General features: G+C 44.4%; 1 protein-coding gene across 5 annotated transcripts in view; it reads right to left on the bottom strand.

Moving 5' to 3' along the window:
- The window catches only part of CHST11 (carbohydrate sulfotransferase 11), a 213,341-nt gene extending 194,104 nt beyond the window's left edge, over window positions 1-19,237 (bottom strand). The window contains exons 1-2 of one of the 5 annotated variants that reach the window (XM_080971793.1): window positions 19,217-19,237; window positions 16,973-17,117 (exon numbers count right to left, since the gene is read on the bottom strand). Coding sequence is in view for 4 of the 5 variants with exons in the window: in XM_080971788.1 (XP_080827914.1) it covers window positions 9,125-9,242 (118 nt within the window). In the remaining variant the exon portion in view is untranslated. Of the gene's footprint in view, window positions 1-9,124; window positions 9,566-16,972; window positions 17,118-19,216 lie in introns of those variants that run through there. The other 4 variants (XM_080971788.1, XM_080971789.1, XM_080971791.1 and 1 more) reach the window with 4 other exon arrangements.

The following is a 19,237-nucleotide window of genomic DNA, read 5'->3' as shown; positions in this document are numbered from 1 at the left end:
ACATGACCCGGAAGCTGTACGCTGGCTCCCTCGGCCAATAAAGCGAGATGAGCACCGCAACCCCAGAGTCGGCCACAACTGGACCTAATGGTCAGGGGTCCCTTTACCTTTAGAACACACAATGAGCCTCCATGGACACAAAGGGATTCCTGCTTCAGTCACCTTGCATGAGCTAGAAGGCAAAAAAAATGGGGGGGGGAGTGCAGGGAAGAAATGGAACATTCATCCTCACTGTCCTCCCTTCATGTGCTTAAGGTTGTCACTTTGGGATAGCCAAAGATTGCTAAGCTCAATGGTGAAAGCAAGTATCAGCATACATACACGTGAAGCAGTCTGCAGTATCTCAGCAACACATTTCACCAAGGTTCACCACTGGGGGATAACAGTACCAGAAAAAAGTCCCATAATCTAGCCTGACTGTTGCATTAGACTTTTGATGCACCAAATTTATATTGAAAGGCATTCTGCAGAGCTCTCAAAATGACTTTTTTAAAAAGGGGGGGATTTAGGGGTAATTGGTTTTGAAGCAAATTCCAAGTGTGCTAAACTAAGAATTACAATATACTCTTTTGCATTTATATAGAGGCCTTCCTACAATCTAGAAGGATATCACAGCATTTCATAAGTCTGGCAACAGGGCTGTCAAACAGTTATCCTGACTGGCTCACATGCGTAAATCCTCCTAGAATTGGTTGACATATATTGTGTATATGGCATTAGGTATAAATGCAGGATTCGTTTTTTCCAGGCTTATGCTAATGTACAAGACTGAATTGCAATGAAATGTAATGGGTCTGGAGAGCAAAAAGACAGCTGGCAGTTTGGTATCTGGAAGCTAGATAGACAGGCATCGTTCACTTTAAGAGTGTGGTGGATACTTAACTGCCTCACAGAACAGAGGGGAGGAGAGACCTGCTCTGCTACGTGGAACAATTCACATAATCTGTAGGAAATTCCACAGGGTTCTCCTCAGTTTCCAATCAGGAAGCCATGAGTTTCTAAATGAGAAGTTGGGCTAGAAATCCACTCCTCAAGGGCCCAAATTCCACAACCTCTCATGAGGCTAAGCCAAAAGACTGCTTTGCAGGTTGGCATAATTTTCTGTCTTTTTCAGCCAGCCCTTCTCCACCCAAGTACACTCTTTAACCTCTGTCTGCAGCCGCCCTCAAAAAGCACAGAAAAAGAGTTCAGCCCTATGTTAGCGCTTATGTGTGTTAAAAAACTCAGGCTGCATTAGTTTATTTACAAATCCAGCACCGGGGGGGGGGGGAGGTTCCCACCAAAAACAAAAGCAAAAAAGAGCGCAAAAGGAACACAGATTTGCCCATGATAATTTGTACATCCACTTTTTCAGTAAAAATTATTGCAATTTAAATACAAATACAATATTTATTTATTTATTTATTTATTTAGTCACTCATTCATTGTTCCAATAGGAGCCCATCAGATCCAAATATACAAATAAACAAACAACATTACAGCAAAGTCAACAAAGTTATCAACTATGTGCCGAAGGTTTGGACAAATAGAAAAATTTTCATGCTGCATCTAAATGTGGCCAGTGTGGGGGAACAACCAAACCTCATTCAGAAGAGAGTTCTATAATTTGGGGGCAACCACCAAGAATCCCCTGACCCATATCACCACCATCTTTACACATATTCTTTGACAAAGCAGGACTGGCCAACCCAATCAGATGGGGCACATATTGCCCATAATTGGTCTAGATCAGACCTTCCTGACCTGCTGTCCCTCAGGTGCTTTTGGACTATGGCCACAGCTGGCCCAACCATTAGGCAGTGTGACACAGCTGCCTCAGGCGGCAGATTAGGGGTGTCATGAAAGGGTAGCAAACTGTTAGTTATTTAATTTATTATTGTTGCAAAAATACAACAATCTTGCATGACTTTTCCCTCAGGTGTCAAAATAACCTGATCAACCTTGGGTACCATGACTGGGGATAAAGGAATGGCATCATTTCCTGCACTGCCTCAGATAACAAAATATTTGGGAGGCTGTTCCTAACTACAAGTCCCATCAGTCCTAGTCAGTATGGGTATAGTTACAATAGCTGTAGCCCAGCAACTTCTGGAGGGCCCCATGTTTAAGAAGAAGTCTAGTCTAGGTTATCCATGGTGAACAAAGCCACAGTTATACACATGCGCATTCAATCTATACAACCAATAAATTACAAACAAGCAAGAAGTTATTTAAATGCCGCCCAAACAAGCAGAACGATTTTGTGAATCAGCTCAGCTTTAATTAGTATACTGCGGCATGAGCAAAGCTGGAACAGTATTAATTCAGCAGCCTACTTTCTTTGATGCATTTGATAAAGTAGAGTTGCCTATGAATGCTTGTATCACAGCAGTCTAGCCTTTACCAACCTGGCGACCTCCTGATATTTTGGACTACAGCTTCCATCAGCCTTGGCTATGCTGGCTGGGACCCTAGGACTGATGGGAGTTGTAGTACAGGAGGACACCAGATTGGAAAGTCTTGTCTTGATGGCTATGAACCAGAGTAGCTTCTCTCCTGTAATCTGTTTAAGCACCCAATGCCTTATGCTGAAATTATCAGGTTTGCTGTAGAGTGAATAATCTGATACAGCCTTACAATCTAGGGATGATTGTGGGTGGCCTTCCTCTCTAGGGCAGGTGTGGGGAAGCTGTGGCCCTCCAGATGTTGTTGGACCTCAGTTCCCATCAGTCCCAGCCAGCATAGACAATGGTCAGAGATTATGGAAACTGTCATCCAACAGCACCTGGAAGACTGAAAATTCCCCATCCCTGGTCTAGAGCCTGAGGCTCCCGACCCAAGCTTCTTAGCATTCGAACTTAATAGAAAAATATGACAAATGCAAGCATATAGAGAAGGAAAATATACAAGCATATATATGCTTGGTCCAGGAGGGTTAAGAGAGCATGACACCATCACTAGAGGACATAAGGAACACAAAATATATTTCCAATCCAACCATATATGGCATACTCCACTAGTGAGGGTTCGCTTGATTAGAGTTACAACTGGGCTTTATGCAGAACAACACAGCCATGTTTCTCACTGCAACAGATGCAATTAATCATTTCAGCAGCTCAATTGTGCAAAATTGCCAGCATAGCTATCACAGGCAGAGGCTTCTTATCACACAAAAAACACTACTTTTCAACTGGACCCAAGCTGGGAAAGCTTAAGCTTAATCACCTGATAACTATCACTTCATACAGTTTGGCTTTTTAATGCTAGCCATGTCCCTTGTTACGCAGTCATGCAGATTGGAGCCAGATAACCATTACGACTTCACAGAACCCAACCAATCTGTATCCTGCACTCCCCCCCCCCCCAAAGCAAGCCTCTGCCTTAATTTGGAGGAACGAGAGCACACTACTGATTGCATCAGCACCAACCTCAAAAGCAACTCTCTTTCTCCTAATGAAGCTCCCAAATAAAGACAAGATTTAATCGAATGAGAATCAATGCAAAGGCTACGGTCTAGTTTCTTTTTCCTGTTATATTCTGTCAGGCCCCACTGGACTATCCTGACATCTCAGTTTATAATAAAACTCTATTTTGGATAGGAGCAATGTGAAAGAAAGAGGTATGGGTTTTAGAAAGAGGCTTCTTCAGAGTGAGTCAAGAGACAAGAGCTACACATCTCATACTGGCTAAGAGTGCAAGATGCTTCCTGCTGAATGCAATCAGTTTTCATTCAGAACCATAATCCAGCTATGGAGATAAATTTGCACACACCTTTTAAAGATGGGCACCAAAACAGTTTTTGCAGAAGTGTCCACACCCAGCCTGCTATACTTGGGTTGTCTGAATGCAGCAGATTCTCACAAAAGCTGTTTAGCCCAGAAATTATTTGCTTCCTCTCTGAAACACTGGGGAAGTTGCTTCATATCTTCAGTCTGATTGCCTTCCCCAAGGTCAAACTATGCTAGCCAGGACAAATGGATGCTCCTATAATTACTTTCCTGCATGGTCTTCCTAGCAATCAGCAGAGCTGCTGCATGGTCTACTACCATGTGCACAGTTTGTGTGTGCTGAACAGTAGTCTTAGAAGGTTCTCCTACTCCAATACAAAGCCTTAAACAACCTGGGACCTGACTGCTCCCTTATAGGGCAGCCTGTGGGATAAGATCAGTCAAGGAAGCTTTCATGGTCGCACTACCTTTCTCTGTGGTTCAATCAGTGGCAAAAACATGGGACAGCCTTATTAGTGGTGGTGGAACCCCAGTTCTGGGATTTCCTTCACACTAAGATACAAATGGCACTAATGTTGTTAAATTTCCAAAGCCAGCTGTTCACTTAGGCTTTTACTAGGAGTTTAATGTCAGACAAATGGGTTACACGTTTAGATGTGTTTGTACAAGTTGTGCATAAAAACAACAGCATGTTAAAAGCAGGTATTTGGTGGCCCTTTCAACTGCATTTTCATTGTGATCAGCTCTGAAGCTGGTCTGCAATGTGGAATGGTTAAAAAAAAAGGTGATTTTAAATAAATAAAAAAATAGAGCCATTTCCCTATAATAACTTGAACAATTGGGCGCTGCCTAGATTCTACACTTTCTAGGCGGTGGTTTTCCCAGCCAAAATTCTGGGATCCCATTAAATTAAAACATTTCAATAAATCAACAGTAGAGAACCCTCCCACTTGGCCTTCTGGGATGTTTCAGCCAAGCCACACTCACCTGCCATCATATATGAATAAATGTTAAAACCCCACCCCACAAAACAGTAAGTTATGCCCTTCAGAGTTTCAGCGGGAGGTACCAAGAAAATTGAAATGCCACTCATTAAAAACAAGAAGAATTAAATGCTGTGCTAACTGTTCGGCCAGGATTTGTGGGCCTGAGATATGACACCCCATATACCAAAAGCATTTTCCAATCTAGTACAAGTGCAAAAAGTTACAGAACTGCTGCACCTGCCATTAATTTGAATAATATTCCCTTGCATGCAGCGTGCGCTCTGAATAAATGGATGCAATGGATGCAGAATGCATCCATTGGCTTATTTCATGTTAATATGTACATGGAGTGGAAGGGGATGTCTGACCTAGCCCACCACAGCCTCAGCAAGGTTTCTATATCATATGCCTTCAGACCATGCCCAGGGGTCTATAGATACTACATGTAAAAACTATGTGGCTTAAGATTTCCAGGTTTTGCTGCATTATAGAAATTTAAATAGGCTTTGAAATCAAGAATGTTAAAAAGGGCCCTTCCTACATAATCTATCAAATCAAGCATTCTTGACTCCTGTTGATTTGAGGAAGGTGGTCCTTTTTCTTACTAAGTTCCAGCCATCTACAGACTTAATAGGTAAGCCATTCTGGGGCACCGTTTCAGTAGAAAGATGGGCTAGAAATGAAATAAATAAATAATAAATAAGATAAGTGTAGCAAGTGAATTGTCATCATCGGTTATCAGTATAACTGGATTCATATGCCTAGGAAGCACCTTCCTCCAAAAAACCCCAAAAGATGTCCTCTGGGATATTGTTCCCTCACAATTAAAAAAGGGAGTCCCTGCTCTGGTTTGGTTCACAATCTCTAGTATTCACTACACTTTATATAGAAAGAGCAGTTGCATTGATTCACTGTGCCTGCTCTGTTTGAGAAGTGCCTGAAGGTACGTACATGCAAACAGCTCAAGCAAGAGTATTCTGGGGTGTTTTATTTACCAAGCTGCAATATAAGCTCTACTGATGGCAAGACAGGACTTAAACATCCAAAAGTGTCTGCAATTGACAGTAAAATTATTTCACGTGCATTCTAGCACAGGCCACTAAGCTAGCTGGTAAAACATTCCACTACAGTGTGTTCAGGTCCTGCATTTCTAAATTACTGTGGGTGGGGGGGACCTGACTCCCTCTAGAAGCAGAACGTGTCCACAGAGCTGACCAGTGCAATTCTGCAAAAATTCCCAACCAGTTACGATATCCATGCACACAGCAACAGGCAGGCGAGTCTTGTAAAAAGACTTTATAAAAAAAAAACTGTTGCTGTAGGAACAATTGGCAAGACTTTCTTATCAGCTGTGTTAAACTGACAGTTGGCAAGTGGCAAAAAATCTCTCTATTACATCCTCTGTAGTGCATCGTGGGAGAAACAGTAAGGCAGAAGACAGCAGGCCGTAAGTGAAAAGCGAGTTCCTCCCCTGCCCTTGTTGCTGTAGGAAAGCCAATCGTAGGTTCACAGCCAAGGAAGGACACATGCAGAAAAGCATTTATAATGAGTTATGGACAGAAGAGAAGATTGCCTCTGTGTGTGGATGTGTGTGGATACTGTTTTTTCTGGAATCTTGCAATTTCTGATAGCAATTATAAATGCTGAACCATGGCAAACATTTCAGAAATGTAGGAAGAACAGAAAGTGTGCACATACGCTATTCCTGAGTAAACATAGGATTCCTTTCAGTGAGCTTCAGGTGAGGCTTACTTGAGAGGAAACGGGAATAAGATTCTGCAGAGGCAAAAGTTAAGCATCTTTAAAGGTCTCTGCTTTCCTTGGGAAACAACTGAGCAGCATCTACTTAACCCCCTCCTTGAACGCAACAGTGCTTAAATATGAAATCCTCCCTGTTTAAGTCAACTCAGAAACCAGCCCCACTGAGCTCAATTCTCCTAGGTAAGTGTGTACAGAATTTGAGCCATAAACATGCTGAACCCTGGTTGGAAAGCACCCTACGGAGTTTATGAAGCTTAAGCAACAGCCTAAAAAAGATATTTAGTCTGATGCATGACTCTCCCCAATCCAGCTGTCGTGTCTGACTACCGAAACTTGGCAAATTTGGCAAGCTAGCTTCTCCACTAGTCCCCAGTACAATTCTACCTCCTGGCAGTAATACAGCTAACTACCTGCCGCGCAGAGTTTAGCCTCAAGCTAGCACCTTCTAAATGTTTTGTGCTACAAATCCCATCATCTCTGACCATTGGGCATGCTGCCAAGGACCAATGGGAGTTGTCATCCAAAACGTATGGAGGGCACCAAGTTTGAGAAAGGCTTCTTTCTAACCTGCTATACTACAAGGGAAAAAAGCCACTGCCATAAAGGTGGCTTCTGAAAACCCTCACTCTACAATCTGGCCACAGCAGTGACACCGTCCTAGGCAAACCCTTCCCCTCTCCACACACACGCACACACACACCCAAAAATGTGCAAGAAGACAGCCAGCCACGTCTGCTCATTTCCACCCATTTTTCGATGAATCCACCAAGCGTTGCCAGCAAGGCTCTCCCTGATCCAGCCATGAGAATTCCAATCCCTAACCCCATATATGTAACAGCAGGCAAGTTGATCTTTCTCCTCCTTCTCTGCTGCTGCACTGAGGCAATGGTGCTATGCAAACCCGACTTGTTGGAGACAGCGGGTGGAAAGGCAGGATATAAATATTTTACATGCAACTAAACAAAGATTTTAAAGCTCCTCACAACACGCTTCCTTCTGGGCGACTGAAGGTTTGCCCACCCTGTTGGAGATGCACTTTGCAGGAAACAACACAAGCTTGTGCTTCTTTGCTCTTTCCTACCACCACATTAATCCACAACATTCTCTCTCCCCCCCCGTCTCCCCCTCCCCATTCAATTCAGCCAGATAAATAACTGGGCTAGAATTTTTTACTTCAACTATACAGAGTACAGAGTACAACCTGACTCAGTTTACCACCTTGCCAAGAAAAGAGGATGATTAAAGGCAGCTGCATATATTTGGTCCATCTAGTTCAATACTGCCTACGCTGACTGGCAGCGGCTCTCAAGGATTTCGGGGGGGGGGGGGAATCTCTCCCAAATGAGACTCAGTCATTGAACTTGGGACATTCTACCTGCCAAGCACATGCTCCCCCGCTGGGCTAAGGTCCTTCACTTAAATGGATGCGTTAATGGATTTTATTTACAGAGCTTTTGCGTTTGTCTCGTGCAAGTTGGGCTATGGGTAGCAGTCCCTGTGGGCTAGCTATACAGCAGAGTAAAAAGCAAGAAAAACACTAGAAGCAAGTGGCAGTGGGGAGGCACAGAGAGCCAAGGATCTCTGGGGTTGGGAAAGTTTCCGCAGCTTGGTGCTTAGAGCAACGGGTTTTGACTGGGGACACCCAGGCTGAGATTTCCACTGGGCTGTGAAGCACACTGGGTGACCTTGGGCTACTCTCTCTCTCTCTCTCTCTCATCATGATCTACCTTGCAGGATTGTTGTGACCATCAAAACAGGGAAGGACCGTGTAGAATGCCTTGACCTCTTTGGAGGAAAGGCAGGGCAAAACTGCCAATCAATCAATCAGTCCCACTTCTGAAACTCCACATTTCTGTATTTTAATGCTCCCACCGTGAAGCAAGTCCCGTGGAGTTAACTTGACAGCAAGGGACCTTGCCATCGTTCCCAGTTTGATCACTGCAGGAAAGTGCCTTTCCTTCAAGTAAGGAGAGACAGACAGAGAGGCGAAATAATGGGCGGAGTCGTCGCCCCCCACAACCACCACGGAAACCCTCCTTTACAGAAGAAGAAGAAGAAGAAGAAGAAGAAGAAGAGAAGAAGAAGAAGAAGAAGAAGAGACGGTACAAGAAAAGTCCAGGGCTGCGGGGTTTGGAGTCTCCTCCGGCCCCTTTCCGATGCTGATGCTGATGTTGCTGCAGCGGCGGCGGCGGCGGCGCAGCCGGGATCTCCTCCAACGTCTGCGCGCACATGGCCAGCAGCTCCAAGCCGGCGAGAGGAACGAGGCGAGCCCGTCACCAGCAGCAGGCGCCCCGCTCGGGCCGCCCTTCTTCCCGCAGCCCCGGCACAGCAGCGCGATCTTGCCGGCGGGATTCCTCCCCCCTCCAAAAAAAAAGGGAGCTCTCGGTCCCTCGCCTCCTTCCCCGGACCCCCCACGCCTGCCTTCACCCCGATCCCCACCTCTCTGAGCCCCCCTCCCGCCCTCGGAAGTTGGCCGTCCCCTCACCAGCGACCCCCGGGCGACCCGGCTCTACCCCCCCCCTCTCCCCACCCGTGGCCTCGGAGGTGGTGCTCCCTCGCCGGACTTTCCTCTGGCCTCCCGCCACCCGCGAGCCCCAGACACCGACGCCGCGCCAAGTCCCCGCGAAGGGCGCGCGAGGAGGAGAAGCCAAGGAGCAGCAGCCGCCCTACCTGGGTGCAACATACTTTGGAAATAGAAGATGACGAGCGCGAAGGAGCCCAAGCAAGTGACCAGCACCATCCGGCAGACGCGGTTCATCCTCATCACTTCCAGCAGCGCCGCCTTCATGGCTTTGTCCCGGCGTGTGAGGCGAGGGCGAGGCGGCGAGAGGAGGAGAGCCAACGGGAAAGGAACCGGCCGGGCTCCCTCGCCGAGAGTTGGGAGGCTGAGGAGCCTCAGGAGGAGCCTGCGAGGAGCGGCAGCGACGCCGAGACCGGCCGGCTCGCTCAGCTGGCGGCGTTGGCGCCGGCGGAGGAAGCAGCAGCAGCTGCTGGTCTCTCCTCCTCCCTCCTCCTCGGCTGCTGCTGCTGCTCTGGAGGCTACCTTGGGCAGCGGCGGCAGCAGCTTGCCAGCGCTCCTTCATTTGGCCGCGAGATAGTCCTCGGCTGGAAGATACCACTCGCGCCCGCGGTTCGGGGGCGGCGGGCGGGCGGAGGCGCGCGCCGAAAGAGGACCTCGCGCGGAGGGAGCGGCGCGCCTCACCCTCTCCGAGAAGGTGGTCGCGCCCAGCTGTTTCCCCTGCGCGTCTTGCGGCTTTCCTCGCGGTCCTAAAGCGGCTCTGTGCCTCGCGCCGGGGGCTACGCAGCGCGCAGAATGAGATGGGGGTCGGGAAAGAAATCCCCTTCCTCCCTTTCGCCTAACGGGCTAAAAAAAAAAAGAGTTCAAGGAAATAAAGTAGGAGAACTGAAAGAAAGCGAGGAGTTAATGAGTCCGACTACCGGGACTCATCTCTCACGGTCAGGACAGTAGCTCAGAGATAGAGCATCCCTGCTCTGCGTGCAAAAGGTCCCATGTTCAGCCCCTGACAGCTCCAGGAAGGGCTGAGAGAGACCCTGGCCTCAAAGCACATTTCTTCTGAACTATTATTCTTTTATTAACGATAATGATTGGATTTCTTTCTCACCCTTCCCCAGAGGTCCCAAGGCAGGATGCACCAATATAAGAAATGCAGTATTAAAATCAGTTCATACATTTGCAAGTAGTGCATTTAATGGGATTTGTTTCCAAATGAATCAGCCTCAGATTGCAGTCATGAAGGAGGAGGACAGTTTGGTAAAGTCAAGACCATTTAAATAAGTGGGATTAAGCACACCTAGTTCTTCACACTAGGTGTGACATTTGCAGTTTTGATCCATGTTAGTCTTGGGTTTTGAATTAATTTAATATATAATATTTCAGAAATGCCTCTATTCAGACCACCAAAATAGTAGGGATTTTGGATTCTTCTTTCTTTCTTATGGAACAATGCAACTACTTTTATTTTTTAATAGACCATGATTTGGAGCGCAATTTTCACATGGCCTAGGGGTGAAGCAGCTGTTGAAGCAAAACTTTGGCAGCAAGGGGGCAGACCAAACTGATGGTGTATGTAAAGCAGGGATGAAGAACCTGTGACCCTCCAGGTGTTGTTGGACTCTTAACTCCTGTCACCCGCAGCCAGGATGGCCAATGGTCAAGGATGGTGGAAGCTGTAGAACAAAAACAAGTTCTCCATCCCTCATGTATACTGAAGACTGTACACTACACACACACACACTGAGAGTGTGGAGTAGTGCTTGGAGTCTTGGACTAGGATGGGATGTTGGCAGTGGCAGATCTTGGCATCTCAAATTTCAGTGGCACCCTGTGCAACACCAAAATGCAACATGCGCCCCTGCCTCTTGCCTTCTGTTGGACTTCATAGTTGTGGCACCTCCTGCGGCACCCCAGAAGCTTCACACCCGGTGCAACTGAACCTGTCACGCTCCCCCTGCCTTTGGTGATGGAAGTAAACCCACAATGCTTGCAATATGTTACTTGAATCAGTGTGGGGTGATACACAGAGAAGCTACCTCTTCTTCATCACTGATTCCTCTCTTTTAATGACTACTGGTTGGTAAAGTAGATCTCTTCCTTTGAGGTTTTACTTCCTTCCTGCGCCTCCTAGTCCTGCACACCCACTGCAATATATTTTCCAAATGCAAAAAATGAGGAGATCCTGTTTTAAATCTCCATTCAGCTATACGGCTGAGAGCTTGGGCCAGTGATGATCTCTTAGCCAAATCTACCTCACATTGTTCTGAGGACAAAATGGAGAGGGGGCAGGAGAGGGAGAGAACCATATATGCCAGCTTGACCTCCTGGGAAGAAAAGTGGGGTATAAGTACACTTAGAGGAAGTAAACAAAAAGTGCTTGCTAAAATGCACCTAGGCTAATGTTTGGTTATCAGAGCAGACTATATACATTACATCACCAGGCAGAGACTTGGATTTTTTACATCAGCAGGCAAAGGCATTTAATGTATGGAGGGATCAAGTAAAACAAAAAGAGTTATATCCCCCATGCTTTGTTTTGCTTTAAAGAGAAACCGTTATTGAGATTGATGCATGTGGTTTCTTGAGCCATTGCTAGCCAGGTTCTCACAGTCAGCTGGATAATCTTGGAAGCTAAACCTCAGTACACAAATTGATCACAGGCAAATATGCTTCTTAAACATGTTTTCTTAGTGTGTGTATGTGGGGGGGGGGGGAGAGAATGAGATCAAAAGCATTCTGGGGCTGAAATCCGGTTTAAGCCCCATTGAACTGTTGATACTTTAGAAACTTGGATTAGTTAGTGGAAAGTTTAGCAGTTATTTAGCTAAATGTGAATATTTTTGTTTGTTTGTTTTAAAAAGATATTTATTAAGGTTTTCAAAATATTACAAAATAAAAAAAGAAAAAAGAAAAATAGAAAATAAAAATAGTTAAAAACAATTCAGTCTTTCAATCACTTATCTTTCATTTGCGTATTTCCCGGACCTCCTCACGCCTCCCTTTTCTGTATTCCAATTCAGTTTGTTAGTTCAGCAAATCCCTCCCCTCTTTGTTTATCCTAATCTTCAATCTTCAGGTATTGTAAAAAAGTATTGTAACATTAGATTTTTACCTATTAATAGTCCATTTTTTCATATTCCCTTAAAACATTACAGCTAGAAACCACTTAGTTTCTATCCAACATCATTCTAACATTCATTAATTTTACAATATTTCTGTAAATAGTCTTTAAACTTTTTCCAATCGTCTTCCACCGACTCTTCTCCCTGGTCTCGGATTCTGCCAGTCATTTCTGCCAGTTCCATATAGTCCATCACCTTCATCTGCCATTCTTCCAAGGTGGGTAGATCTTGTGTCTTCCAATACTTTGCAATAAGTATTCTTGCTGCTGTTGTGGCATACATAAAGAAAGTCCTATCCTTCTTTGGTAAATGTGAATATTTTTGGTGATTGTTCTTATTAATCAAACAGTTTAGGGGGGAAATAATTATGATGTTTTTGTTAGCTAGCTGGTGTGGATATAAATGTTAACTGATGAAATTTGTCAAATGGATTTTGTACATGTATTATTTCTACTGTATCTATCTATCAATATATAGCTCTGTATTGTTTACTGTTTCTGTGTGCTGCTCTGAGCATATCTATAGGAAAGTGACTGGTAGATAAGCATGTTGTTGTTGTTTAGTCATTTAGTTGTGTCCGACTCTTTGTGACCCCATGGACCAGAGCACGCCAGGCACTTCTGTCTTCCACTGCCTCCCGCAGTTTGGTCAAACTCATGCCGGTAGCTTCGAGAACACTGTCCAACCATCTCGTCCTCTGTCGTCCCCTTCTCCTTGTGCCCTCCATCTTTCCCAACATCAGGGTCTTTTCCAGAGAGTCTTCTCTTCTCATGAGGTGGCCAAAGTACTGGAGCCTCACCTTCACGATCTGTCCTTCCAGTGAGCACTCAGGGCTGATTCCCTTAAGAATGGATAGGTTTGTTCTTCTTGCAGTCCATGCAGATGGACTTGCAGATAAGCATACCACTACTAATAATGTTTAAAACATAGTAAGGTAAAAGATAAAAAGGTAAAGGACCCCTGGACAGTTAAGTCCAGTCAAATGTGACTTTTGGAGTTGCTAATTTCGCTTTTCAGGCTGAGGGAGCCGGCGTTTGTCCACAGACAGCTTTCTGAGTCATGACCAGCATGACTAAACCACTTCTGGAACAACGGGACACCATGACGAATGCCAGAGCACACAGAAACGCCGTTTAAAATATAGCAACTCCCTGGGTCTTTCTTCTGTGTGGACATGCAGAGGGTTTCACTGTGATTTGAACTTCCTCATTAGGGTTCCTGTCTGCTTAGGTTCAGATTATTGAGAACTTCTCTACTCACTCACTGATGTCAAGTATTCTTAGAAATAAATCCTATCTGTGAAGACTCTTAGAAATTTGTCTTCTCTGTCAACAGAGTACTTTGAGCTGGCTTTGCTGATACAGGACCTAACATGTTTATGGTTTGACATGAAGGAATGTAGAAAAATCATAACTTCCTCAAGCTACGTTATCATGACAGATTCTTGGGAGTGGGGGGATCCAGAGAGCTTGATCTTTAGATACACTGAAATTCTTCATGAGGTTTTTCCCCCATGAACAAAACCAGCGATATATGCATCCTATCCACACAAAAAACATTGCAGCAGATTGAATGAACAAACAAGATTAGAGCAGAAGACTATGAGATGAAAAGACAAGTGGGGAAGTTTCTCCATTGCACCCATTTCAACAGAGGCTCATTTATTAGTTGTTACATTTGGAAAGCACACCAGGATATCAAATCTAATTTGAGCCCAGACTAGTCAAAACACACACACACACACACACAGAGAGAGAGAGAGAGAGAGAGAGAGAGGCACCAGGGTACAGACTAAAATGTTTGCCAAACTCTGACATAGTTTGCTGCTCTTTCTTGATTCACAAAGTGCTCTTTTGCCATTTTTTCCATTGCAATTTGCCAGTCCAGGACAACTTTTGCAGTTTGAAGTTGTTGGAATAAGCCTAATTGAAATATGGTTTTGCAGAGGAGCCAAGACAGCTGCTCCAAATGCCACTCCAACTATGCCAGCTCTAACCTGCTTGCAATTAATTTGAGTTCACTCTTACCCAATAAATGGACAAATTCCTTCTTGAGGCTAGGAAACTGTTCCAATATTGGGGACCTAACTTTCACACAAAACGTTTCTTATATTTCACCAGCCCAGGGTTGCTATTCTCATGTCACAGTGTAACATGGGCAGAACTAAACATGATGCAAAACTGATCTTTGGAGTTGCAAAACCACAATAAAAAACTGCAGCACTGTGACTCAAACTCTCTCCCATCTTTGCCTACTTGACAGGAATGTTGTCACTGCATTTTCCTGAAAACAGCTGTCAATGAAGTGCCTTAGTGTATGGACATGCTCTAAGACGGGGTATTCCAGAAATTGTGAAACTACAACTCTCATCATCCCTGGTCTTGCTGGACCTGCAAATTTGTTGGCATGGCATTTTGTGTGTCTATAATGGACACCAGCTGGTACATGTCTCCATAGGAGGCCTTTCAGTAATGAAAGCGAGAGGTGGACTCACAATATGGCCCCTTACTTCCCAGGCTCTTTTCCACTGCGTTTTTATAAATGACTCTAGAAGAATGAAGACTGCAGCAGCTCACTTGATGAAGGCAGAAATCCTGCACATGTTTACCTGGAAGTAAGACACACACACACACACACACTTTGGGAGGAAACATGAAGTTATGAATTTAATCAATCAGTTTTGATCCAGACATTGATGTCTGTGAATTAGGACGAAGAAAACCTTGCAGTCCAGTTCCATCACATGATGCAGCCTGTATCACTAGATGCTGCAGGAGAAGGTGAAAGAAGAAGATCAGACATGGAGCTGCTGTTTTAGGAGGCAGCCATGTCTTGTTCTGGCCCTAGAATGCAAGTTCTGCAGTGAGTTAATTGCTACGTTTAAGAAAACCCTGCTATTTATTATTCATCAAGCAACTCCATTAGCAAACTGCTTTACAATCTTTCTTATGTTCTTCCTTCCAAGGATGTGTTGGAAACACTGTGCCCACCCCACACTCCAAAAGGTCATATTTCCATGAAACAGAACTCTAAAAATGCAAATAATTGAGTCATTTCCTGCTTCTACTAATATGCAACTTCTTCCCCTCCTATCTGCTGAATAAAATGTACAGGTAGATAACACTAGGCGAACCTTCAAGCCAAGGAAGAGTAATGATGAATCACAGTAAGATCTCACAGAATAATATAAACCCACATTTCTGAAATGAGTTCCGGCATCACTTCACACATTACATCCAACCAGTAGCATTGCAAAGCATGATGCATTAAAGTGGGTAAGTTATATAACCACCAAGGTGGCTCTGGAAATCCTTGTTCTGAAGTGTCCTTAGGACTGGGATTATCACATCCTTCTTTTATGAGTACTGAAGGTCTTAGCCGTCTTAGCAGTGGGATCGTCCCCATCCAATGGAAGGGCTGGGTTACACCTTTTGGGGTAGAGGTTTAATACCCAAGATAGAACATGCACTATGCACTTTGGAGAGGGGTAGTCAGCACCATCCAAGTATGAAAGGAGGTGAGGAAGCACAGGGTTGAGGAATAGAAAAAGACATCCAATCTCCTCTGGGAAGCCAGAATTAATCATAAATATTCCCTGGCTGGTTATATGTCAAATGCATGGATCGTGAAGGGAAGCCAGCTGTAAAGTTCCAAGTGGCAACATAGAGTTCTTCTTCTGTGTCATTTTTAATTTATTTCTCTAAATGAAAAACATATTTATATTGCCCTTTCAAGGTGTTTCACAACAACATGCTTGTGGCCTGTAAAATAAAGGAATGAATCTTCATGTCTTGTGGAGAAGGTAGCATGCTCATCTTTGGATAAATAACATAAAATGTAGGTTTCTAGGAAGCTATCTTATACAGAGTCCATCTAGCTCAGGATTGTCAGTCAGCAAATTGTCCTGGGCCTACTTTGCCTCTTCATCTAAAACCTCAGGAAGCCATTGCCATTGCCAGGAAAGGGGAAGGTGTCGCTGGGGCTGGGACAAGTTGGAATTAACAATATCAAGAGGGGCGAAGATTCCGCATGCCTGGAGTAGACAGCAATGGACTAGTGGTTTAAACTGACATAATGCAGCTTCCCAGATCAAAAGTACACTGTATCTGCAAAACGTGACAAGTCATTGTTACAAAATGGAAATGCCAGGCCTGTTATCTTGATAAACCATGTTAACAGGCTGTCAATCATGCTTCTGACAGGGCAGAGACTTTGAGATGCCACAATTTACAAGCAAAGTGTAAACACTGAGCTGTGAAAATTGTAACAGCAGGTGCTACATGCATTTCTATATCAATAAATATCAAGTAGCTCCCACTTGGAAGGAAGAGACAGAGAATGAAAGGTAGACAGGAGACCAGCCCTCATCTCAGAGGAAAATCATTGGAGATTGCACACAGCTCTGCCTGTTTTGATACACACTTGGGGATGTCAAAGAAATCCAACAGAAACAGAATCTAGAGAAGAAATTGCTTATGTTCACTTATTTGTCCCATGTTTGGAATGGAAATCAATCCAGCGAATACAATAAGGATTCGCTGCTATTGCTGCTTTCATTCTGCAGATGACATGTATTTGCTTGCATCTCCCTCTTTCCTTTACATTGAAATGAATGGGATGGAATTACATAATGACCATGCAAATTTCTTTTTTTAATCTTTATGTAACTTGTTTTAAACTGTTTTTAATTTTGTATGACTTCTGACATCTTGTGACCCACTCTAAGACCTTGGAATGAAAGGTGGATAAAATAAATAAATGCACAGCACAACAAGATAGGAGGCTGGAACAGGACGGGGGAGATTCAAGCTCAAAATTCCTCTCTGATTTGAAGCTCACTGGGTGAAATTAGGCAAGTCATTATTTCCGAGCCTAACCTACCTCACAGGGTTGCTGTGATGATGAAAGCATAGAAAAGAATGTGTGCTACTCTGAATTTCTTGGTAGAAGAACAGGATGCAGATGTGCCATAATAGTTTCAACCACCAGCTGCCAGGAAATGAAACGAGGAAGATACTTGCTCCTGCTGGAATGTAAATTAAAATATTTACATGTTACACTTTGTTCTAAAACTAGACCCTCAAGACAGCTAGCAACATAATAGAAACAGGAATTAATAAGCAATATAATTCTTACAACCTAAGCTGCAGCAGAAATAACAAACAAGTAGTGCAAGTACGACCCCCCTCCCAGGCCATCTTGTGCATTGTTAATTGGGGAGGGGTTATGTTTATTATTAAAATTATAATGGGTCAGTGCATCTGGCTGTTAACCAGAAGGTTGGTGGGTGGAGCCCACCCAGGGCAGCTGTGGACAGAATTCCTACATTTCAGGGGCTTGGGCTAGATGATCCTCCAGGTACCTTTGAATCAGGGTTGCCAGGTCAGGAGCATCATAGGGTCCAAACCTGAGGCTTTAGGGTCTGTCCCTGGTGATGTCACAGATGCATTCCTTTGTGCTGTCATAGGGCAGAACCTGGAGACGGAGGTTAATTGGAAGAAGGTAGAGCAGAGCTACCCCCGCCCTGAGTGCCTATGCTGCAATTTGCAGCCAACACCTGCCAGGTTGAAACTCTGCAAGCTGCATGCATGTCTTCTTAATATTTATTAGTATTTATTAGTATTAGCACTCTGGGACATCTGGAAATTCAAGCCCTCCATTTGCCACACAAACTTAGTGAGTTCAGGTCAGACCTGGAGGTCTGGCCACCTTAGTAGGCTTTCATTATTTAAGAGGAAGAGAGCAGTCTTCTATCAGTTATAGCATTTTATAGAAGAAGTGTTTGTGGTTTTTTTCATGAAATGGTAGAACACAGCTGGGGAGGAAGAGGCGGAGACTTACACCACCATGGCTCTTTGGAAGTAACTCCCACTGTGCTCATTTGGCCTTACAGTTCTCTTGTGGATGTTTCGTTTATGTCTTCCTGCTCAGAACAAGACCTTCCAAAAAGGCAAAATCACCCTCTTTCTGCTCAAGTTGTGTACTGTTTAGTTCACTTTGTTCTGTAAACATTGACCAGGATTTTCTCTCTGCTTTATTCAAGTGTCAGTGCTAACAGGGCCACCATTTTTCCCTGCCTCCCTTCTGCCCCCCTCCTTGCCTAGCAGGCTGCTGGGAAAGGAACAGAACATTCTCACTGGAAGTCTGAGCTTGCAGAGGGCTTTTGAAATCAGGCCAAAGCCTCTGTAGAATTAGGCCGAGGGCAGCAGGAAGCCCTCAGGTTGCCCACCTTTGCTTCAAGCCGTGTCAGTTGCATCCTTTAACCGGGGACACCTTATAAGCAGATAGATAGATAGATAGATAGATAGATAGATAGATAGATAGATAGATAGATGTTAACCAGAGTTTAAAAAAAAAACGCTAAGAAGAAATGCAGACAGTAATACCATTTTAGAAGAGGCAATCTCCTTGCATTCCCTCACAGAGGAAGGAATGCCTCTTCTAAGATATGGAATATGCAAGCACCATCTAAAAACAATCTTTTTTATTATTATTATTGGTTTTGCATTTAAGATTTCTTTAATTAATTGAAAGCCCTAATAGGAATTACAGCTAAATTAGAGAAAGAACACTTGTTTCCCCTTCACCCCAACTAAATAACATCATAGGTAAAGGTAAAGGGACCCCTGACCATTAGGTCCAGTCGTGGCTGACTCTGGGGTTGTGGCGCTCATCTCACTTTACTGGCCAAGGGAGCCGGCGTACAGCTTCCGGGTCATGTGGCCAGAATGACTAAGCCACTTCTGGCGAACCAGAGCAGCACACGGAAACGCTGTTTACCTTCCTGCTGGAGCAGTACCTATTTATCTACTTGCACTTTGACGTGCTTTCAAACTGCTAGGTTGGCAGGAGCAGGGACAGAGCAGCGGGAGCTCACCCCGTCGTGGGGATTCGAACCACCGACCTTCTGATTGGCAAGTCCTAGGCTCTGTGGTTTAACCCACAGCGCCACCCGCGTCCCAAAATAACATCATAACTGTTGACAAATATTATTATTGACAAATAATAATTGGTTATTATTATTTATTGGATTTATGTACTGCCCTTCATTCAAAGATCTCAGGGTGATCTTTACAACATCAAAACAAAACAAAACAAAACAAAACGGAATATTATTTTTATTACTGGTAAATAGGAAGTCAATGT

This window comes from Podarcis pityusensis, assembly GCF_964106645.2.
Source record: "Podarcis pityusensis genome assembly, chromosome: 10".
Classification (NCBI taxonomy): domain Eukaryota; kingdom Metazoa; phylum Chordata; class Lepidosauria; order Squamata; family Lacertidae; genus Podarcis; species Podarcis pityusensis.
The sequence above is the reverse complement of the archived record's forward strand: the minus strand, read 5'-3'. Positions and strand labels throughout refer to the sequence as shown.